The sequence below is a fragment of the Nomascus leucogenys genome, chromosome 23 (genome assembly GCF_006542625.1).
Source record: "Nomascus leucogenys isolate Asia chromosome 23, Asia_NLE_v1, whole genome shotgun sequence".
NCBI classification, from domain to species: Eukaryota; Metazoa; Chordata; class Mammalia; order Primates; family Hylobatidae; genus Nomascus; species Nomascus leucogenys.
Window position 1 is genome coordinate 8987041 of NC_044403.1, and position 24811 is coordinate 9011851.

Below are 24811 nucleotides of genomic sequence, written 5' to 3' on the forward strand. Positions count from 1 at the left end.
CCTCAGCCTCTCTGAGTAGCTGGGACTACAGGCGCCCGCCACCACGCCCAGCTAATTTTTTGTATTTTTAGTAGAGACGGGGTTTCACTGTGATCTCGATCTCCTGACCTCGTGATCCGCCTGCCTCGGCCTCCCAAAGTGCTGGGATTACAAGCGTGAGCCACCGCACCTGGCCTCTTTTTTTTTTTTTTTTTTGAGATGAGATCTTGCTCTGTTGCCCAGTAGTGGTGCGGATTATGGCTCACTGCAGCCTCAACTGCCCAGGCTCCAGTAATTCTCCCGCCTCAGCCTGAGTAGCTGGGACCACAGGCAGGTACCACCAGGCTAGCTAATTTTTAAATTAATTATAGAGATGGGGTCTTGCTATGTTGCCCAGACTCGTCTTAACTCCTAGGCTCGAGTGATTCTCCCACCTCAGCCTCACAAAGTGCTGGGCATGAATCACTGCCCCCGGCCTGTTTTCATTTTAATAATAACACATGCTTATTGTATGGTTTCGTAGATGAAATAAAAATTATGTCCTCCCCTACACCCCACCATTACCCATGCCTATTTCCACTTCCAAGGTCAGCTCTATGAATCATTTTGAGTTAACCACTTTTTGAAAAGTCTTAGTAGCTAGTTGAATAGAAACTTCCTTTACCAGTATGAGAATTTTTAAATTTCTTTCCTAAGAACATACTAAACTGTAATCTATTTGAAAATGTTAATCTGATTAATTTTAGCACAGTTGTTGCTGGTAGAGAATTCTTCTGAAAAGCCAGATTTCTTTGAAGACAATGTGGTGGATTTATGCCAGTTCACAACTCTGGGTGGAGTGTACCACTTGGATATTTTGGAGCTTCCTCCACAGTGTAAACCAGTGAAGGGATGGATGATTGTGGAAGTAGGTTGATTCTTGAATCAAAACCTATAAGTAAAATAATTGCTCACGCTTTTACTTTATTTCATATTATCTAACATCTAATAAGCTTTAACCCTATTAAACAAACACAAAGGAAAAAATGTAATTTTAAACTGTCTTAAATGTATTGGTATTGAAAATTTGAATCAGATACTAAAAGAATCTAAAATAATATGAAGTTTATACTAGAATTCATATATGTTAGCTTCATTGTAAATTTACATCATTATGTTTTGTTAGTGCCAATTTGATCTTAATAATAATATTCTAGATCAGAGGTTGCCAAACTTTTTCTGTAACAGGCCAGATGGTAAGTATTTTCACCTTCGTGGTCCCTACCAGCTCTGATGCAGCTACTCAACTCAGCCATTGCAGCACTAAAACTGCTGTGTCTAAACGAATGGGCACAGCTATGTTCCAATAAAACTTTATTTACAAAAATTGGTGGTGGGTGGGATTTCCCAGGGACTGTAGTTTGTGGACTCTATTCTAAATCAGTGGTTGTCAATATGTGTTCCCTCGAGCAGAGGCATCAGCATCCTCTGGCATCATCTGGGAATTTGCTAGAAATGCAAATTAATGAGCCCCACCTCAAACTTACTAAATCAGAAACCCTGGAGGTAAGGCTCAACAATGTGTTTTGGAAAAATACACCCTAAAGTTTGAAAATCACTAGTCTGAACCCTTGATATACAAAATGTGGTCCTAAATCAACAGCGTTGAACCAGCAGCATTAGTGTCATTTGGGAACATGCAAGAAATGCATAATTTTGGGCTGCACCTCAGAGCTATGGAATCTGCAGTTGAACAAGATCCCCAGGTAACTCCTATGCACATTGAAGTTTGAAAATCACCAGTTTACGTGATGCCAATGCTGCTGATGCCCTGACCACACTTTGGTGATAACAGTTGTTAGATCATCTTTCAAGGAGTTTCTCACCCCTGTTTTGTAAGTAGTAACACTTGCCCTATTATTGACTTGATTTATTTATTTTTTTTTTTGAGACGGAGTCTCGCTCTGTCGCCCAGGCTGGAGTGCAGTGGCGCAGTCTCGGCTCACTGCAAGCTCCGCCTCCCGGGTTCACGCCATTCTCCTGCCTCAGCCTCTCCGAGTAGCTGGGACTACAGGCGCCCGCCACCACGCCCAGCTAATTTTTTGTATTTTTAGTAGAGACGGGGTTTCACTGTGGTCTCGATCTCCTGACCTCGTGATCTGCCCGCCTCGGCCTCCCAAAGTGCTGGGATTACAAGCGTGAGCCACCGCGCCCGGCCGATTTGGTTTATTTTTAACTTAACCTCATGGTGGCTTGCTTCCCATAGAATACTACTATATATACCCAGTTCTGTTGTCATAGGCTGCCCCTTCCTTCCTCTCTCTCGCTCTCTCTCTCTCTTTCTCTTCCCCCACCCACCTTCCTGTCTCTCTCTCTCTTTTCTTCTCACCCTCTCTCCCCTAACACAACCTGTGCATGGATTGCTGGGTACTTCTCACCCACAGTCCTATCCATTAAGGACCTTGGTGCATTCTTGTTTTTGAGAAGTATTTCCCAACCTTTTTTCCCCTCTGTTATTGCCCTAATCACCTGCCACTCCAACAAAATTTTAATATTCTCTTTATTCATAAGGTCCCAGCCTGAGCTGGGGTTTTCAAGAATCCATCTAAAGATCTGTTGTTGTTGACTTTTGTCACAGTGTCCTGAGACCACTTCATGCTCTCCCCTTGAGGATTCTTGAACCCAAAGAATCCTCCTTCACAGCTGTTTTTCTCTCCTGCAACAAAGAGGCTTTCCTCATTTTCAAGGCTTTTTCAATAACTTTCCACCTCTTCTAGAATCTTGCCCTAATTTTTCCTCTATTTTCTAATATTTTTATATCTTTCTTCCTTCCCTAGATCCTTGTCTGCTGCATTCAGATAATGCACAAATCTTCCTTATCCGAGAAAAATCTGCTGTCTGGTTAATTCACTTTCATTCATTCATTTCCTTTCTTCTCAATAGGTTGTCTAAGTTTCTTTCTGTCTTTACCTACACACCCTTAGCCTGGTATTAGAGCATGTGATTTAGGGTCCCATACACCTGTCTTTGAGTTGTGGTGCCACTTTGAAGTCTTTTTTTTTTTTTTTTTTTTGAGACGGAGTCTCGCTCTGTCGCCCAGGCTGGGGTGAAGTCATTTTGTAATCTTTGTCAAATACTTGATTTTTCTAAGTCTTAGTTATCATTTCTGTTAAATATAAGCCTTTAGGATTGCTTAGAGGAATAAAATGATGAGGAAGCCCCACCACACAATCTGGCCCATAGGAAGTTCTGTATATTCATATTTGGTAACTTTCTCAATCATGCATCTTTTAAATTTTGTTGTGACATTTTGTTAATCTATGTATAAATGGGATCAAACTGCAGTGCTTATTAAAAATAACTATATAGCTTATTCAGTACTATTTACATTTTTCACTGTTACCAGTCAACTAACTTGATGTTGTTTTGGTGATTTTTAAAAGATACTCAAAGAAGGATTACAGAAATACACATATCCTCCGGAAACTGCAGAAGACTTTGAGACAGAAAATGCTTTCCCACCTATAGAGGTCACACTTGAGGTTCATGAGAATCTAATCTTTTTTGCGGATCCTATGGTTGTAAGGTGGGATGCTGAAGGTACAGCTTTTATATTATGTAATAAAAGGAGGGATAATCATAAAAACCCTTAAGTTGAAACAGAAAGTGTAGTGTATTAACTGAGCTTATTATCTTACATATTTCTATGCCAATTCTAGGGTCTTGTTTTGTTTGTTCTTAATGGAAATGAATAAATGTTGGAGTTTAAAATTTGCTGAGTGTTGTAACTATTAACTCCTAAAGTATCTGTATCTGCCATTGTCTATGAACAATTACTTTATGGTTATATCATTATGTTTCTAAAAAATGAGTGAAACGCTGGGCATGGTGGCTCACGCCTGTAAATCCCAGCACTTTGGGAGGCCGAGATGGGCAGATCACCTGAGCTCAGGAGTTCAAGACCAACCTGGGCAACATGGTGAAACCCCACCTCTCTACCAAAACATTACAAAAATTAGCTGGGCATGGTGGTGTGCACCTGTAACCCCAGCTACTGGGGAGTCTGAGGCATGAGAATCGCCTGAACCCGGGAGGTGGAGGTTGCCATGAACTGACACGGTGCCACCACACTTCATCCTGGGCGACAGAGTGAGACTGTGTCTCAGAAAAAACAAACAGGCCAGGCGCGGTGGCTCACGCCTGCAATCTCAGCACTCTGGGAGGCCGAGGCAGGTGGGTCACCTGAGGTCAGGAGTTTGACATTAGCCTGGCCAACATGGTGAAATCTCATCTCTACTAAAATAGAAAATGAGCGGGGCGTGGTGGCACACACCTGTAATCCCAGCTACTCCGTAGGCTGAGGCAGGACAATATTTTGATCCCCGGAGGCAGAGGTTGCAGTGAGCCATGATGGCGCCACTGCACTTCAGTCTGGGCCACAGAGCAAGACTGTGTCTCAAAACAAACAGGCAAAAATGAGTGAAAATATTAAAATCAGGCTGGGCCTGTGGCTCACGCCTGTAATCCCAGCACTTTGGGGTGCCAAGTTGGGCGTGTCACCTGAGGTCAGGAGTTTGAGACCAGCCTGGCCAACATAGTGAAACCCCATCTCTACTAAAAATACAAAAATTAATGGGGCATAGTGGCACATGCCTGTAGTCCCAGCTACTTGGGAGGCCGAGGCAGAAGAATTGCTTGAACCTGGGAGGCAGAGGTTGCAATGAGCCGAGATTGCACCACTGCACTCTAGACAGAGTGAGACTCCCTCCGTCTCAAAAAAATAAAAAAGAAAATATCAAAATAGTTTAGCAAATCAAAAGCAGATAAAAAGTCTACTCTTCTGAAATAACCAAATAGTTCAGATTTGGATAATTGGTATTTGATTACTTTAATGTTTATCATTTATCAATTGTACACAAGTATTGGGGATGAGGAATGGGCAAATAGGAAACCTGAGAAAGGGAAAACTAGCCACTTGTATACCTTTTTGAGCCATGGGACATTATTGCTTATTCAAAACTTAAATATTAATAAAATTATAAGTATCTACAGTGATATAAGCTAATGATTTATAATCATTAACAAATACCTTCTTTGGAGTAGGCTCGCTGAATTTTGAAAAATCTTGGTCTGGTGAGTTAATGTATGCCGTTTTAAGGATCCTAGATGAGAGGAGTACACCTTTGTTTTTAAGGTTGTTTTATATCCATCTGTTGGTGAAGGGATTTATATACTTGGTGATAGGCTGGGAACAAATATCACTAAGGCACAGAGCTTTTACATAATCTACTTATTTATGGAAAATTGAAGAACAGAGAATGTAGGAATTTATACTAAGAAGTTTAAATATTTTGTATTTTAAATTTTTTAATGAATGCCCTGGTGCTCTACCTTTTTGTTTGTATAGACAGACCTATAAGATATATTATTTATATTCTAGAAATAGTCTGTGTATTAAAAACAGTAGGCCGGTCGCAGTGGCTCATGCCTGTAATCCAGCACTTTGGGAGGCTGAGGTGGGTGGATTATTGAGCTCAGGAGTTCAAGACCAGCCTGGGCAACATGGAGAAACCCCATCTCCACAAAAAGTACAAAAACTAGCCAGGCATGGTGGTATATGCCTGTAGTCCCAGCTACCCCAGAGGCTGAGGTGGGAGCATTGTTTGAGCCCAGGAGGTTGAGGCTGCAGTGAGCTGTGATCGTGCCCCAGCACTCCAGGGTGGGTGACAGAGTGAGACCCAGTCTCAAAAAATAAAAAATAAGTTTAAAAAACCTAGTAAGTTCTTACATATTAAACTATAAAATACGTCAACATGAACAACTATATCTCTTTTGATATTGTTTCGGAGGTGTCACTTTAATGGTAATATTCCTAAGTATTTATCACATTAAAAATTATTAACACAGCTGGGCGTGGTAGCTCATGCCTGTAATCCTAGCACTTTGGGAGGCCGAGGCGGGCGGATCACCTGAGGTCAGGAGTTCGAGACCAGCCTGGCCAACATGGCAAAACCGTGTCTCTACTTAAAAAAATTAGCCAGGCTTGGTGTCACGTGCCTGTAATCCTAGCTGTACAGGAGGCTGAGGCAGGAGAATTGCTTGAACCTGGGAGGCGGAGGTCGTAGTGAGTTGAGATCGCACCATTGCACTCCAGCCTGGGCGACAAGAGTGAAACTCTGTCTGGAAAAAAAAAAAATTATTCACATGAAATTAGAATTAGACAAGGTAAATTATTCCACACAATTCAGGGAAATAAACTTGTGCAAAATTTCACTCTACAACTTCAGTAATTAGAAAGCAGTAATTTACAACTCTAGTAATTTTTAAGCCATGGGGAAACATTTTGCCTGGAACTACTAGAAATTTGGAGAATTTATTTATAGGTAATAACTTTTTACCTTATAAATTAAAATTATTTATTAATGTAGCGACAAAAAGAGGAATTAAAAATAAGTTTGTGAATGTAATTGTATTTATTATATGAAATTTAAGAGTAAAAACTAGTCAACAGAACCCTCCAATCGAGAGCAGGAAAGAGAGCTAAGTAGAAACGGAGAGTGCGTCTCCATTTCATAAATGAAAATGGTTCATTTATTTGTCCTATAAAGATGACCCCTCCCCCCATCCAAAAAAAAAGAAAGAAAGAAATACAGAGATAAATGAGGCATAGTTTCTTCCTCTTGGAGTTTCAAAAGTTGTAGGAGAGGCAGATGGGAAAACATATTGTAATACAGCATAGTAGGGTGCTAGCATCGATGTAAAGTGCTGTAGAGCACGACACAGATGGCTCAATCTTTAGAGTATTGGAAGCTTCTCACAGGTTGGAATGTTGAACAGGGCCCTCAAAGATGAAGAGAATGTTTGCATGCAAGTCTCTGTGTGGCCATGTTTTCAGTTCAGTATGTACCTAAGAGTGGAATTGCTGGGTTGAGTGCTGAGTTTACATTTAACTTTCAAAGAAACTGCCAAATTGTTTTTCAAAATAGCCGTACCATTTTACATGTCTGCCAGCAGTATATGAGATTTTCTGTTTGTTCATAACATTTGTTATTTATCTTTTTGATGATAGCCATTCTAGTCGGTATGAAGTAGCGTTCCATTGTGGTTTTATTTCCCTAATTACTAATAATGTTGATCATCTTTTTAAGTACTTATTTGCCTTTCATATCTCTTCTTTGGTGAAATGTTTATTCAAACCATTTACCCACTTTTAAATTAGGTTGTGTTTTATTACTGAGTTGTAAGAGATACAAAAGACCACCTACAGGAAGCACATTAATCGTTGCCTGGGGCTGGAGGTGGGAATGGGAATTAACTGTAAATGGACATAAGGATCTTACTGAGGGGATAAAAATGTTCTAAAACTGGATTGTGGTGATGGTTGCACAACTGGGTAAATTAACTAAAGATAATTGAATTGCATACAAAAAATACATGAATTTTGAAGTCATTTTAAAGCAAAGCTGAAGAGAGTTTCTCTGAAAGATTAGGGAAGAGTATTGTAGGAGGAAAGAACTGTATGTGCCGAGGCCCAGAGGTGTACATAGAGTGTTGTTAGGGAAAGAAAAAAAGTGGGGCTGGAAAGAGAAAAACTTTTTCCCTTGAGAAGTGGCAAGGGATGGAGCCAACAAAGTGAGTCAAAGCTTCATTCTGAAGGTCTTACCATGCTGAGGAGGTGGGACTTGATCCTGTAGGCAGGGGAAATCTGTCAGCAAAGTTGGCCTTCTTTTGAGTTTCTATTCTAAATATGAAAGATCAATTTATACGCAAAGCAATTTTTTCGGTGGTTTCATTTATCTTTTTTTAATAGGGAAAAAATGAAACTAGCGTCACTTTCTTCATTAATTATAAAGGTAAACATTGGAGAACTGATGGCATCAGCAATGTATCCTACAAACCAAAAGAAAGACTTGTAACATTCAGCCTGGACACCTTTGGCCCTGTTACCCTGATTCAAGATGCTCATATTAACATGCCGTACCAGTCTTGGGAACTAAGACCACTTGATGTAAATAAAGTACTTTTAACTGTGACTACAGTATTTACTGAGATTCAAATACAAATTAAGGTGAGTTACTCTTACAGCTGTTACGTACTGTCGTATCAGAGGTAAACCATTTTGATGGAATACTAGTTTGTCAAAAGCAATCAATGGCTGCTGATTTATATATTGAAATATAAGTGTCTTATAATGACCTTAAAAATGTACCTTGAGCTATTTCTAAATGAAATATTAGTTGAATAATTAAATAGGAAATAACATGTAAATAGCAAGGCTCAAACTTAAATTTGTACCCTAAAGTTACTAGGGATAGATCAACTGATGAACCAACAACCCTGGTTGCAGTATGAATTTCAGAGTTTTTGATCCACCCTAAAGGGGCTGTGTGATCTTTATCATCCAGCCATTTGAAATCCTTTTTGAGGTTGGTTTCTCTCTGAATGATCCCCTATTGCTCATCAGTCAGAAATTATATAGCCTGGGCCAAGCGCGGTGGCTCACGCCTGGAATCCCAGCACTTTGGGAGGCCGAAGTGGGTGGATCATGAGGTCAGGAGTTTGAGACCAGCCTGGCCAATATGGTGAAAGCCCATCTCTACTAATAATACAAAAATTAGCCGGGCATGGTGGCACGCACCTGTAGTCTCAGCTACTCGGGAGGCTGAGGCGAACAATCGCTTGAACCTGGGAGGCAGAGGTTGCAGTGAGCCAAGATTGTGCCACTGCACTCCATTCTGGGTGACAGAGCAAGACTCCATCTCAAAAACAACAACAACAACAGCAACAACAAAAAACTAGATGAGATGGGAGATGGAGTGCCATAGAATTATTAGTGTGCAAGTGCCCTTAAAATGCTTCTGGTCTACCCTCCTGTTGTATATAGAGCGAAACTAAGGCCCATAGAGGTTAGGAGGTTACGTGACCTTTCTGAGATTGTGTAAGGGGATTGTATTGCTGGAGCCTCCTTTCAGGCCTCCCTGCGCCATTCCAGCAGCCCTGACGACCCTTGTGCAGAGATTCTTCTTCTAGACTCATGGAAAAATACAAGCATCTTCGCAAAGTTCACTTATTAATATGACAATTGAAACACCCAAGACTGTTCAGTGTGCATTTCAGGTTAGTAGATCTGTGCTGTCTAATGCGGTAGCTACCAGCCATATGTAGCTACTGCATGTGACTAGTCCAAATTAGCACATGCTGTAACTGTAAAATAAACACAAATTTTGAGTTCTTGGTATGAAGAAAAGAATGTAAACTCTGAATAATTTCTATACTGATTACATATTGAAATATTTTAGATATATTGGATTAAATGAAATATATTATTAACATTAAAAAAGAACAGATGTGTAGGCTAGGTGCGGTGGCTCACGCCTGTAATCCCAGCACTTTAGGAGGCCGAGGCGGGCAGATCACAAGGTCAGGAGATCGAGACCATCCTGGCTAACACAGTGAAACCCCGTCTCTACTAAAAATACAAAAAATTAGCCAGGTGTGGTGGCGGGCGCCTGTAGTCCCAGCTACTAGGGAGGCTGAAGCAGGAGAATGGTGTGAACCTGGGAGGCAGAGCTTGCAGTGAGCCAAGATCACGCCACTGCACTCCAGCCTGGGCGACAGAGGGAGACTGTCTCAAAAAAAAAAAAAAAAACAAACAAAAAAAACAACCAGATGTGAATTCCATACACCTTCAAACTGTCACTTTGTGCGAGACTTTAAAACTGGATAATATTGCCTCATTATGTTAACTTTTACGGGTGTGAAAAGAATGATCCCTAAAAGTACAATCATAATTGTTATCTAATAACTACTTTAATTCAATGTGAACATATGCATATTCTTATATTATAACTTACAAAATAGGAGGCTTGAGAGATGCTATAGTCCATTCTTTGATTGTTCTGATGAAGCCCAAAAAGAGTTAGTAAACTAAACTGCTTAATGTAACATGCGGACTTTGTGTCAGAGCATTCAGATGAGGCTTAAGATATACTTGCCCTGCATTCTTTCTAATATAGAGTGATAGATGACTTTTAAAAAGGTATAAAGCATCTAAAGGCTGCACCTGGAGTGATACTGAAGTAATGATTTAACTTACATAAAAGCTTCTTTTTTCTTATTTAAACTAGGAAAACCTCTGCATGTTATCTTCAGTCAAACTAAAAGACAAGAAACACATCTCTATTTTGGAAGGAACCTGGATGACTCCTATTCCTTTCATTATTGCTTTGAAAGAAGCTGGACTGAATATCTTTCCTACTAGACACTCTCATTTTTATGTTATTATAAACAATAAGGCAAGAATGAATCCAAATTTAATGTGGTGGGCATTTAAAATGTTAGCAATTATTAAATGTTATATAATTTAATATTATATACACTGTGTTTTATATATTCCTTTATACAGTATTATAAAGAAATAAGTGAAAAGACCAGAAATCCAGGGTTCTCTCAAGTTTAATAATTTTCCCTAAGAAAGTAAGCCTGTAGTACGATCTTCATATTGACAAATGGAGCATATCCACAGACGGTCAGTTTAGTGCAAAGGTGTAGTTTAAGCAATTCTCATTTTATATACTTTCTTTTTGCATTACTGGATGATATTATATAAGATTTCTTAAAAGAGTAAATAACTGCACTTTCCCAAACATGGTTAGTTAGGCAGAATTAAAAATACAAGGACCACCAATGTACAAAACCCACTTCCTTTAGTTTCTTGGCAAAGCCTCCATGTCTATGTACTGTTTCATGTTCCTCATAAGGCTTTAGTTCAGTAAGATCCTTCCAGGTTAAACTGAGCTTCTTGAGGATGGGGGTCACTTCTTAATGAACATTGATTCTTCTAGCATCTAGCATAGTCCTAGAATATATAGTAGATGCTTAGTAAACGTTTGTGATATATGAAGACACAAAGTAACTTCTAATCATGAAAAGTGAATTTGTAGGCAGAAGAGTTCTATACTCAAGAATATTTATGAGTATATCAGAAAATGACAATATAAGTAGATATTCAGGCCGGGCGCGGTGGCTCACGCTTGTAATCCCAGCACTTTGGGAGGCCGAGGCGGGCGGATCACGAGGTCAGGAGATTGAGACCATGGTGAAACCCCGTCTCTACTAAAAAAAAAAAAAAAAATACAAAAAATTAGCCGGGCGTGGTGGCGGGTGCCTGTAGTCCCAGCTACTCGGAGAGGCTGAGGCAGGAGAATGGCGTGAACCTGGGAGGCGGAGCTTGCAGTGAGCTGAGATTGCGCCACTGCACTCCAGCCTGGGCGACAGAGCAAGACTCTGTCTCAAAAAAAAAAAAAAAAAAAAATTAGATATTCATATAATATTTAGAAATAAGTGTATGTACATATATGCATAGGAAAAAAACCCTTGGTTTTAGTAACTCAAATTGCCTGTTACTCTACAATGTTGAATGTAGTGTTCTGTTCATGCTTTCAGAATATTCTACTCCAGGAAATATTTTTTTCTGAACACTGTGTGCTAGGCACTATTTTAGATGATTAGGATATATCAGTGAATGAAACAAAGGTCCTTACCTTTGTTTTCTTTCACAGTCGAAGGAAAACATTTAAAAAATAAATGATTAATATGTTAAAAAGGTGAAAAGTGCTATGGAAAAAAAGAAAAGGTAGATCAGGAATAGTGAGGCTGAGGCCATATGACACCCATATTAAATAGGGTGTCAGGGAGGGCAGCTCAATGAGAAATAACACTTGAGCGAAACTCAAAGGCGGGGACTTCAGCCATGTGCACATCTGGGGAAGCAGCTTCCTGGTAAACAACTGGAGCAAGAGCCCAAGGGAGTGGCCTGGTGTGCTGGAGGATTGGAGGAACACCATGGAAACCACAGGGCCTGGAACTGAGAGAGCAAAGGGAGAAGAGGTCAGCAGGTAATGGGGTATATGTGGAGTCGGGAGTAGGGATGTCAGAGGGCCGTGCAAGTGGTCGTTAACTTTAAACTCTATTCTCAGAGAAAGGGAAGCCATTGCCCAGTGTTGAGAGGAGTCATGTACTCTGACTTACAATTTTAAGTGGATCTGTCTGTGTTGAGAATAGACTGAAGGAGGCCAAAGATGGAGGACGACTTGTTGGGAGACTCAAAGATCAATTCTATTTGTTTTTATATTGACAGGTTCCTTTGGTAGAAGTGAAAGCTTATCGACAGATGGCCCTACTAAGTTCTGCTTTTGCCTTTGGTTGGAGCAAGTGGAACCTACTATGTAATTCTACAAAAGTTGTATTTAAGGTATGATATGTAGAAACCGTAAAACTATTTTGTCCTCCAAAAGAAGATAAAGTACTCAAAGACTAAATGAATGTAGACCATGGCTTCCCCTCTTAGAAAAGTTAAAATTAACATTCAATACAGAATTTTAAAATTTCAAATTTTTGGCCAAGCATGGTGGCTCACGCCTGTAATCCTGGCACTATGGGAGGCCGAGGCGGGTGGATCACCTGAGGTCAGGAGTTCGAGACCAGCCTGACCAATATGGTGAAACCCCGTTTCTACCAAAAATACAAAATTAGCCAAGTGTGGTGGCACATGCCTGTAATCCCAGCTACTCAGGAGGCAGGAGAATCTCTTGAACCTGAGAGGTGGAGGTTGTGGTGAGCCAAAATCATGCCATTGCACTCCAGCCTGGGCAACGAGAGCAAAATTCCATCTCAAAAAAAAAAAAAAAAAAAATTCAAATTTTTTGTCAAAAATATAAATCCAGATTATATAAAGTTTATGCCTTTGTTGTCCAAACTCTTGACTTCAAGCCAGGCCAGAGTCCTTGTATCTCTTTACAAATTGACTCGAGAACAAATGGAAGCCTTGCCAGGTGCAGTGGCTCACACGTGTAATCCCAGCCACTTGGGAGGCTGAGGTGGAAGGATCACTTGAGCCCCAGAATTTGAGGCTGAAGTGAGCTATGACCACACCACTGCACCCGAGCCTGAACAACAGAGACCCTCATCTCTTAAAAAAAAGAACAAATGGAGGCTTTTAACATTAATTGATCTGTGACTTTCAGGCCCTCTCCTCTGAGAGGGTTAGTCCTCCAACTTCCTGATGCCTTCTTGTTATCAGGTGGTAGTAACCATATCAAATTCTAAAAGCTGATGAATATTTTGGCCTAAACAAGCCACCGTATTTATTTCTCGTTTATTGCATGTTTCCCCCACTCAAATATAAGCTCCTTGAGGGCAGGGCTTTGTTGTTGCAGTTGTTATTTATATATGTTGTATGTCTATATTTCTTCTGTGTTTTCTTTCTGTTATATCCTCAGCACTTAGAACAGTACCTCACATATGATAGGCACTCAATAAATATTTGTTGCATGAATTAATACATATGGATAAGCTCCATAATCACCAGAATATAAACAGTGTGATGGTTTTTCAAAACCCAGTAATGGAACACGTAGACTGTTTCTTTTAACCTTGGCAATTTTGGGGGATAAATGGGGCCCTTCAAATAATAATATACCAAAATACTGAATAGAAGAGGAATTATTAACAACTTGCTTGAATTTCCTTTTTTTTTTTTTAGGTGAGGGAACACCTTACTGAAGAATGTACTGAGAATCCTAATTGGGCCCTTTTAATGTTTAGTGGTGACAGAGCACAAAGACTGAAGATCAAGGAAGAGAGTGAGGCATTTTCTGAAGCACTTAAAGAAGAAACTGAGTTTCATTCTACTTTATATCACATGGTGAAGGATTTTGCTTCTAAAGAAGCAATGGAGAAAGTCAGGAGTTCCAACTGTCAGTTTGTCAACTCTGTGTGCCACATGCTGCTCTCTACCAGATTGCTCAGCTACTCCTAACCTCCACTTACAAACTGTATTCAGTATGAAGAACCAAGCATGGTGAAAGACAGGTATTTCTGCAACAGAATGTAATGAGTGAACGAATACCTTTCAAATCAACTATTACAATTTTCTAATCAGCATTTTCTACTCAAGTTTTATTTTAAACACAGCATTTTTTTTTTCCTTTGAATACTTGGCCTGTTAAGAATTTCAGCTTTCACTCTATGAAGATTTAAATGATTCTTTATTTCAATAAACTTTAACAAACAATATATTTCTTCCTTAAAAAGCTCATAGGCAGACTTCTTCCCCATTGTATTTTAGTTGGGGAGATAAAGGCAAAAAAGAGGAAATGTAAGCTATCTTACAGAGGAAATGTAAGCTATCTTACAGTCATTCTGAGAACCTCTGGTTTCATGCTATACTTTCCCAGCTAAAAGTTACTAATTTACGAAGTTCAGATACTGAAACTTAAAAATCAAGATCCATATATTAGGATGTCCTGCTGTCACACTGGTGGTGGCCCATTGTGTCGGAGTCTGGTAAATGGCCACAAGATATGTTCTAGAGACGTCCATGAGTCCTCTTCCTGTGTGGGAGCGGCATCCACAGACTTCTGGAATAATCGGCCTGTGAGGAAGCTCATCAAAGCTGCAAACAGTACAATGAATGCAATAGAGAGCCAGAGGGCCTTATTAGCCTTTCTGATGGAGGACTTGAGATTTGTTGCCCAGGAAGCTATTGTGTCATAACTATAAGGAAAACACAAATAGAATTTGGTAATCGGTAATTTGTCATTAGAAACATTCCTTTTGCTAACAACACCAATCAGGTGATCTGCCCTCCATATCCCCAAAAATGCCTTTTAATCTACATATTATGATTTATCATTTTGGTTTTGGAAACAATCTGCCTCCCACCCTTTATAACAGGATTAAAGAAATGATATGCTATGATGAGAATCTGAAAATTATGTGATGTAGGCAGTATCTTCTAATAAGTACATACAAGTATCTCATTCTTTCAGTAAGGTAAGGCAACATATTCCTACAGTGGAAACGAAAATGTTATTTGCTGGGTAGAGTGGATGTCTGTGTATGTCCTTATGTGTGTGTACAGTAGTCCCCCTTTATTCTTGTGGGATATGCTCCAAGACCTCCAGTGGATGCCTGAAGCCGAAAATAGTACTAAACCCAGTATATACTGTTTTTTTCCTATGGATACATGCCTGTAATAAAATCGAATTTATAAATTAGGCACAGTAAAAGAAAGATGAACAATAACAGAATAATTTATAACTATATTACAGTAAAAGTTATGTGAATGTAGTCTGTCTCTCAAAATAGGTAACATAGGTTCAAGGATAACCTGAGGTACAACGTTTGTTATTCATCTTAAACAATTTGGCATGTCTTTTAGTAATTTGATGAAGATTAATACTGTCAGCACTGCCTCACCCTTTCCCATTCCACTGAAATGGTAGAATTTATCAAGTAGATAACTTACACTGAAGAGACATCCCACTTTGATGGATTATTTTTCTTTTCAGAAAGACTTGGCTTCCTTGTCCTTTCTACTATTTCTTCTCCAGGTGGCTCTGAGTCATCTTTAGTTCTGTAAATAAATGTTGTTTTTAATATTTGAAACTAAAGATAATATGCTATAATCATAAAATATTGCTAAATCTTACTGTAACTCAAGAGGCTTACAAATATTTGTTCTGTTTTACGGAAATTCGATAAATATCTAACTCTAAAAATCAAATCGCCAGATTTATAATTTAAACCTTTCATAGAAATTTAATTAAAAAATAAGTTCTTCTCTTTAGAAAAATGTGTAGAAAGTTAGTTAAAAAGAACATTCAGAAGTTAGTCTCACCACTCATCATTAACCAATGTTATTACTATGATTTCTTTCTCTGCATATATATATGTATGTGTGTGCATGTTTAACCATACTTTATTGAACACTTCAATCTCAGCACTTTGGGAGGCCAAGGAAGGGGACTCCTCCCAAGGATCTCAGGACTCTGGGGATTGCTTGAGCCCTGGAGTTGGAGGCTGTAGTGAGCTATGGTTGTACTACTGCACTCCAGCCTAGGCAACAGAGTCAGACTCTGTCTCTTAAAAATATATATATTATACACATATTTATAGATTATATACACATTTATATATTATGCAATATTATGCATATATTATTTATATAATACATATTTAATACACATATTTTATATATGTGTGCATATATTATATATAAATACGTGTGTATATATATATATTTGACAGAGTCTGACTCTGTTGCCTAGGCTGGAGTACAGCGTATATATATAGTATATATACACATTTATATATAATATATACACACATCTACCTATATATGCATATTAATATATACTTATACGAAGTTTTTAATATAGAATATGTGTGTATATGTGTATATATATTTTTATATATGTATATGTTATATATAATACATATTAATAGGTATATTTTATATATGGGTGTGTATATATACCTGTGTGTATGTGTGTATATGTGGACACCATATTCTTCCTTTTAAATTTTATTTAACATTAGTAAAAAATCTTCTCTCATTATTATTGATTTTATTCCTTTCTCTGTATGATTTCCAATCGGTGCTAACTTGGAGTAACATCAGAGTTTATTTTTTCCAACCAGCTCAAAAAAGATTCATTATGTTAACTGTAAATCTGAAAAGAGTTTGTAACACATGCAGTAGGCTCCCAGGACTTAAAAAATAAAAAAAAAAACAAAAAAACCAAAACAGATTATTTGAGGGTTGCACCATGTCATGCTCATCTTTATATTCCTTAGAATTGAGCAGTCTCCATCACATGGTAGGCACTCACGAAAATGTATAAAATAAACTAAAATCATCTCCTTAAGATCCCTCACTTTAACAGACATGAAAACTGAGACCAAGTAAGTTAGTTAGGCACTTTTTCTAATGTCACCCAAGGACTCCGAGGTAGCATCTGCATATCCCTCCTTCTTGCCCTCTGCCTTTCACTATAGAAGTATATTTGTTTAGTTTACTAGATACAGAGAGAGCAATTCAGAATTTCATGTTTCCTCTACTCTCCATTTACATAAATGGAAGATAGACGTACATACATGTTACATATGTGCCTATATGTTAGATATCTCATGTTTTAAAAAATATATAAATAGATGGACATTTTACTTCTGTGGCTCTTTATTGACCTTTCCCCATTATAGACAGACACCTGGACAGGAAAAAAATTATCTTTACAAATATGGCAAATTCCAGGGTCTTTTCTAACTTAAGACCTCAAATTTTGCCATTCTGAGAGCTATGAGAGTGAATGTATTAATATTCACAAATAACATTTATATTGTGCTTTATAGTTTATAAAAGTGTTTTACAATGAATTATCTTTTTAATGATACAGCATTATTTCATCTCCATGGAATAAAAGTGATTCCCATTGTTTATGCCCCAGTTCATGTCAGGTTAATAAACATACTGAGCTTCACCTACTTTAGTTCACATTTTTCTTCTTCAGCATCTGCCCAGGAATAGGTGCTAATAAATCGAGGTAATGAGGGACGGTGTTCACTCTGCTTTGACCCCAAAATACGCCTAAATAAAGATGATTATAGCCACTTGTCAAATCAAATACATCTGTAGCTGTTATCAATTTATTTCCTACTGCTTAAATAAATACAAAATTATATGTCCTAATTCTTTTTTCTTGGCACATTCACAGATCTCCTACTTCATGATAAGAAAAACTTCATAATTAGATACCAATTTATATAATTATTCTGTTTACACTTTGTACAAATCAAACATTACTATATCACTTAATTCGAGCACTCATTTAGTTTAGCCCAAGTATAAAATAGTAAGGTTCCCAAAGAGGAACCATAAAATTACACTTACCAACTGCTTGACCTCCTACTGAATCGATCATTATTTTCCATCCCAGCCACCTTTAGAAGTTCAAATGTTAAAAGAAATGATAAAATATACGTTTATATTTTCTGTCATATGAAAATTAATTTGCCTTTGACTAAGAACACTTAGGAATTGTCTTACCATTCCTGCATTTCCAATATTTCTGGGTAAAGAGGCAATAGTCACTCTTCGAAGAGAAGATGGCTACCAGAAGGAGGAAAATGTACATTTAGAAAACTCTCAATAATTTATCATTATATGCAACACCAATAAATATCCTTGTACATGCGTATCCATGCACTTGACCACAGCTGAGTTAAACAGTAGACATATCTTAAAGGATCCTCTTGTGGCCAAATTGTCTTCCAGAAATACTTTACCAATTTATATTCCACCTAACTCAATGTTGGATTATTATAATTTATGCCAATCAAACAAATATAAGATTTCTTGTTTAGGTTTGTAATTATTTGTCTTCTAGAAACATTGAACATTGTTTTATGTTAAATAATCATGTATTTATCTTCTCTGAGAACCACCTGTTTATGTTCACCACCTTTGTCTATATTAATTTTGTTTATATTGAATTTTCATATTTCTGGCAGAAATTTTTTATTGTTAATCCAGCCAAGTCTATTCTTCTCTTTTGCTACCATTGCTTCTATGCTTAGAAAGATTTCTCCCAACTCAGGAGGAGATAAATATGCACCTACATGTGTAGCTTTTTTGTTCATGGTTTCATTTTTTTCCATTTAACACATTTAAGGATTGTCATGATGTTTTAATGAATGAGTGTGTTTCCTGAGATTTGTACAGAAAAGCATTATATAGTATTATGTGGTTCTTAAGGTTTAATTACATCAGGATACAAATTTTTAAAAAATGGAATAAATAAACTAATTTAAGGGGGTTCCATGTGAATCGTTATCTTAAACCATCATCCCTAATTTAATTTCATAGGTTAGTTGAGCATCAAGAATATGAAACTGTGGCCCAAGAAACTTGGTTTCTAATCATGCTCCTACCAATACATGATCATAACTGATCACTTCTGTGTTTCTCTTCCCTCATCTGAAAAAGAGGGATTTGTATGGAATGATTTTAAAGTCACTTATTCAAAAATTCTGTATATCTATGAAATCCTGATTTTTACACTGTGGCAAAACCTGCCAGTTGACCTTCAGTATCACATTCTTCCTTCTTAGTAATAAGCCTCCTGATTTTTAGCTAGGCATACAGCCTCTCAAATACACACTGTATTTTCCTGTCTCATTCATAACAAAGAATGGAAAGAGAAATGTTATTCTGGACTTCTAGGGAGTGTCTTTACAGGGAGAGGGAACACTTGTCATTGCTTCTTTTTTTTTCTTGGAATGAGATGATGTAATGATGAGGGCTTGGTGCCTGGATCTAAAGTAGCCATCTTAGACCCTGAGGCAGAAGCCAAGGGCTGAGGGTAGTGAGGCAGCATGAAAGGAGGAGGCTGATCCCTCAGGATCTTGTGAAGCTGCTGTGCCATTGTCGGGTTACCCACTTCCAACTTCAGTTTTACACAACAGAGAGAAACCATTGTTGTACTGACTTTCTTCATGCTGCCAGGCACACTTAATTGATACAAAAATATAGCAGAGAGTATAAAAGCATACTTAGATAAACAAATACATGTATATGAATTAAAATCACTATTTTGTTATTTACATATAAAGGCCTGAAACTTCAAATAACATTTTAAAACCATCTTATAAGTATTTGCTAGACATTTGTTAAGTGAATTAGGAATTACCTTGGAGTTTAGAGAAGCTGAACGTTTTTTAATTTGGCAGTCATCTGAAAGGAAAAACACATTGACACATTTTAGCTCTTACACATGCCATTTTTGTTAAGACTTTAGAGACTACCAAGCAATGTAAGTATCTGTTTATCATTCATTTCATGCTTCATAACAATTACCATCTTAACCAATGGAATACAGTCCTGTGTCACTGCGATGCCCATAATGCCTGGCTAGCGCAGGGTGGGCACTACATGTGTGGCTGCTGGAGAAAGGAACCCAAAAGTACAGCTCAGAAGAGTAGCAAATATGGTTACTGTTCTAGAGCAGGGGACAGATTCTTGAAATAAGAATTCTGCTCAGAAAAGTTCATATTGTTTATTTTAAATAAAACTATTGTAAGATTTACTGAAACCATATGTTATTCCCCGTGGCCTCACACGTTTCTCTGTTTTCCAGTTCATCAATCAGCTTACTGTGCCAGGGTCATTCCCTCCGTGAGGAATCAAAACCGTTGCTGATGGCAGCACCCATTTAAATCATTTCTCCTTACTTTTTACGTGTGGAGAAATTCTAATGTATCCTAAATAGGGGAACACTAAGGTCAACTTCATGAGTTGAATTACATATATTCTGTTAACTCAGTAATCTAAATTGAGTTAATAAATTTTTGGTGTCATTACCAAAGAATCCTTCATGTGTCCCAACCTGTTTTCTGACACCTCACTTTTAGCTACATAAATAACAGGAATTATTTTTCTAATATAAACTTAACCTACGAGTTTTATTATACTAAAGTAATAAGAAGACTTAGCAAAAAAGAGGAGAATGTAGAAAAACACAACTAATACTATTATCATAAACTTTTATTACCGTCATCTTCGAGAGGATTGAAAGACCTTTCATTCTGCAGAAGAACCTGTTTCAGTTCTTCTAATTCAGCATGCTCTTTGGCATACATCCTCTTCAAGTTTTCTACATGCTGAATCATCACTTCAACTGCTTTACTGACCCGGCTTTCCTAGCAAGAGAAAAACGAGCACATTTACATTGAAAATACTACTCTCAATTAAAAGATGGTGATTAAACACATTTACCTTCACTCCATTCCTAAATCCCACTAAAATGGCAATAAATGGTTTTTTTAAAATAAAGACATGCATCTACAGGGGCAAACAAGAGAATATGACAACAAGACGTTGAAAGCTGGATAGAAGGACTAGTGGCAAATGACTAAGACCTGGAAAAGCTGAACTCTAAAAAAGGCAGTAAGAAAAGCCTAGAAGCAACCTACGCTGCACCTCAGTAAGGTTGAAGGTGGGTATGTGAACAGAAGAAATGGTTGAAAGTCTGTGTAAAAAAAAAAAAAAAGATTAGGTTCAGAGACCCTTTCCTTACTCCGGCCAGCAGAGCAATTTTCCCTCCACTATTTTGGTGAAAGACTATATACAGTTGGATATCTAGAGAGAGTTAACTTGAGGTTCTGTGGATTGGGAAAGAACAGATAGTTGATGATGGATCTATCATGCTGAAAACAACAGATTTAATCAAAAATTTATATGCATATTGAATATTGAGATCCAGCCTTATTCCTCCTTCCAGCTTCCAAACACTGGCAGCCAGAGTTACACCCTGAAGGCAGGCAGTTGGAAGGTTTTTCTCTGGGCATTCTAATATTCTAAGATAACAGTCCTGTAACTAATGACATTAGGAGTACCCCAGTAAACATTTGGAATGTTCATAGTCCTAGGAATATTTGTGTACAAGTATCTGAGTGCCTGTTTTCAATTCTTTTGGGTATACATCTAGGAATGAAATTGCTGAGTCATATGGTAATTCCACGTTTAACTTTTAAGGATTCACCAAACTGTTTTCCACAGTGGCTGGACCATTTCACATCTCCCAGCAACGTACAGTGTTTGCAGTCTCCCCACATCCTCACCAACACTATTCCTTCTTTGCTTCCTCCCTCCCTCCTTCCTTCCTTTCCAACTTCCTTACTTCCTTTCTTCTTTCACCATAGCCATCCTAGTGGGTGTGAAGTGGTATCTCATTGTGGTTTTGATTTGTATTTCCCTAATACATTTAAGGATGTTAAATATCTTTGTACCTGCTTATTGACCATTTGTATATCTTCTTTGAAGAAATGTCTATTGAAGTCTTTTGCCCATTTTTTTTTTTTTTTTTTTTCAGATGGAGTCTCGCTCTTGTTGCCCAGGCTGGAGTGCAATGGTGTGATCTCGGCTCATTGCAACCTCTGCCTCCCGGGTTCAAGTGAGTCTCCTGCCTCAGTCTCCCGAGTAACTGGGATTATAGGCGCATGCCACCACACCTGGCTAATTTTTGTATTTTTAGTAGAGACGGGGTTTTACCATGTTGGCCAGGCTGGTCTCAAACTCCTGACCTCGTGATCCGCCCATCTTGGCCTCCCAAGGTGCTAGGATTACAGGCGTGAGTCACCGCACCCTGCCACACATCCTTTCAAACCACAGTAAGACATTGGGTTTTACTCCAAGTAAAGTGAGGAGCTTTAGGACGTTGACCCAAAAGGTAACACAATCTAATTTTAAAAGGATTACTCTGGCTCCTTTATTAAGAACAGACTATGTTGGGAGGAGGGATTGGAATTGGATGGAAGCAGGGAGACCATATAGGAACCTATTGCATTAATCGGGACAAAATAGAATGGAGGCTTAGATCAAGATGGCAACAGTAGAAAGGGAAATAAACGGTTGAATTCTGAATATATTTTGACAATTCAGCCAATAGGATTTTCTGTAGGATTTAATGTGAAGTGAGAGAGAAAGGTGTTGAGAATTACCCCAGCTCCCTCTGTCCCCATTTTGGCCTGAGCAACTAAAAGGACAGAGCTGCCCTTGAGTGAAGTAAGGAGCTTATGCATGGGGTAGGTTTGGCGGGGGCGCATGAACAGTCAGTTTTGAATGTTAGGTTTGAGTTTATCAAACATCCAAGTGGAATTGTTGAGTCAGCAGTAGCATACTCTGGTCTGGAGCTCAGGGGAGTGGGTTAGGCTAAACATACGAATTTCAGAGTCCTCAGGTGACTGCACGGGATCATGGGGATTGTGTGCATGTGGAGATCAGATGTCCACAAGTGGAGTCCCAGGGCTCTTCAATATTCAGAGGTCCAAGAGAAGGGGTAGAACTGCAGGAAGCCTGGAAGGAGCAGCCCGTGATGTAAAGGCCAGAGGACGTGGTGCCTGGAAGCTAAGTGAAGAAAGCGTTTCCAGGAAGAGGAAGACATCAGCCATGCCAGATGAGGACTGAGAAACTGAATTTGGTAATGTGGAGGTCACTAGTGGCCTTGGAAAAATCTGCTTTGTGGAAGCAAAAGGCTGATTCAGAGTGGGTTTGAGAGAACGTGGGAGGAGGGAGACTGAACACAGTGAGTACCATTCTGTCGAGGTTTGCTGTAAATGGGAGCAGAGAAACAGAGTGGTGGCCAGAAAAGAAAGGATAAAAAGTTATTTTGTTTGTGTTTGTTTTGTGTTATTATTCCCATCTAGAAAACAACATATTATTTGTGTGCTGATAGCAATGGTTCGGTAGAGTGGAGAAAATGTAAATGGAGAAAAATCAGGAGAATTTGGTCCCATGACTCTGAATAAACTAGTTGGGAAGGCTCCCATCTACAGCGGGGAAGGCTGGTCTTCGATAGGGTTAGAGACAACGCATCTTTAGGAAAAAGAGCAAGGGGGTGTGTAAGGATTCACACGCCGGGAGGCTTTGTGGCAGTTTCCTTTGATTGTCCCAGTTTCCTCAGTGAGGTTGGAAGCAGTCATTACCTGTGTTTGAGAGAGAATATGGGGAAAGACATGACAGTGGTTTGAGGAGAAAGGAAAGGGTGGGAACTTGATATTTAAAAGAGAAGGAGGGTGATTGAGGGGAAGCCCCAAGGACCCGCCTGAGGTTTGTGATAATGAATTCAAAGAGAAACAGGTCAGCATGGGAATGTGACATTTTCCAGCTATGCAGGCATGAGAGGTGGAGAAGCAGATTTACTTGTAGATTCACCAAATGAGTAAGACAAAGTAAGAAAGGGATAAGTGATGAGGGGACATGCAAGGTAGTGAAAACTATGTTTAACTGTGGAGTAGAAGCTTGGCCAGGAAAGCAGGGTGGCCAACAGTAGCTTGAGGGACAGTGAAAAGGTGTGACGGGCCAGAGATGGATAAAAGAACTAAATATTTATCTTCATCGTGGAAGAGCAACAGATAATACCTAAAACTGAAAATAAATCACTAAATGGCAGCATGAGCATGTTATTTAAAAATGTGAATGCAAATACAAAACAAATAAGACAAAAGAGTTGAAAGTTGTTTCTCTGGATCATGGGAAATTAGTAAGGCTTATAGAGCTGACTGACCTTTTAAAAAACTATGTGCATATATAACTTTAGTAAAAATGAAACAATAACAGTATTCTCTAGTGAGGGGTTAAAAAGGAACTAAAGTGTAAAAATGTATAACAAATGATCAAACCAAAATTACTACCACAATTAAATTTCTCCTTAAGAAAATATATTTTAACAAGTCTGCTTAGGTATAGATTTAAAAAATTCATATCTCCCCAGGTTTGCCCACAAAGAAATTTTGGAATTCTACTTCTCTAAAGACAAATACACACAGATGCACATACAAGGATATTTACTGGAGCATTGTTTATAACAGAAAAATACCAAAAAACATCCTGAAATGATTGAATACAAGGAATTGGTTAAATAATTTATATCTACTCAACCAGTAGAATACCATAAAATGGTGATATGTGCATATATAGTTATATCACACAGAAAGTTACCTATGTTGTATGATGAATAAAAAGCAGATTATAACACTATATAAGGGATTATAAACACTATATTATAACACTGTACATCTTGAAGAATATATCACAAAATTTTTATGATTGTCATGGGCTCATGTTATTAGATTTTTTTACATTTTTTATTTGTATATTCCATTTTTTCTGTATTAAATACATATGTATTAAACACATATGTCTTTTAAAAAATACTTTTGTTGTATAACTTATTCCTAGAAGTAAGATATCCACAGTATCAGGAAAAATGAATCTTTTTTTGTAATTTCATTCTAACTAGAGAAATGAAGACAGGTTACCTGATTGATGGCTCCCAACATCTCAGCCCTACTGGCCACTCGTGTTGTGCACTGGCTAAGAAACTTTATACTCTTCTCCAGCTTGTTAATGATTTCCTGTGCCTGGTTGTCATCTTCACACAGAGGTGTTAAAGACTGTATAGAAAACAGCATATTAAAAGATATCCAACACAAGCATTCAGCGAGTGATTCT

The 24811-nt window shown here is 38.2% G+C and overlaps 2 protein-coding genes across 6 annotated transcripts in view; one reads left to right on the plus strand and one right to left on the minus strand.

Moving 5' to 3' along the window:
- Positions 1-14034, plus strand: part of CASC1 (cancer susceptibility 1) — a 67517-nt gene extending 53483 nt beyond the window's left edge. For both annotated transcript variants that reach the window (XM_030804501.1, XM_030804500.1), the window contains 6 exons: positions 726-886; positions 3402-3558; positions 7812-8026; positions 10086-10253; positions 12098-12211; positions 13502-14034. In XM_030804501.1, the coding sequence (XP_030660361.1) occupies positions 726-886; positions 3402-3558; positions 7812-8026; positions 10086-10253; positions 12098-12211; positions 13502-13777 (1091 nt within the window). In that variant the 3' untranslated portion in view covers positions 13778-14034. The remainder of the gene's footprint in view (positions 1-725; positions 887-3401; positions 3559-7811; positions 8027-10085; positions 10254-12097; positions 12212-13501) is intronic.
- LRMP (lymphoid restricted membrane protein) overlaps positions 13988-24811 on the minus strand; it is a 152652-nt gene continuing 141828 nt past the window's right edge. For all 4 annotated transcript variants that reach the window (XM_030804496.1, XM_030804498.1, XM_030804497.1 and 1 more), the window contains 8 exons: positions 24619-24753; positions 20352-20499; positions 19491-19534; positions 17849-17911; positions 17693-17742; positions 17288-17389; positions 15269-15376; positions 13988-14514 (listed from right to left, as the gene is read on the minus strand). In XM_030804496.1, coding sequence (XP_030660356.1) covers positions 14271-14514; positions 15269-15376; positions 17288-17389; positions 17693-17742; positions 17849-17911; positions 19491-19534; positions 20352-20499; positions 24619-24753 — 894 coding nt within the window. In that variant the 3' untranslated portion in view covers positions 13988-14270. The remainder of the gene's footprint in view (positions 14515-15268; positions 15377-17287; positions 17390-17692; positions 17743-17848; positions 17912-19490; positions 19535-20351; positions 20500-24618; positions 24754-24811) is intronic.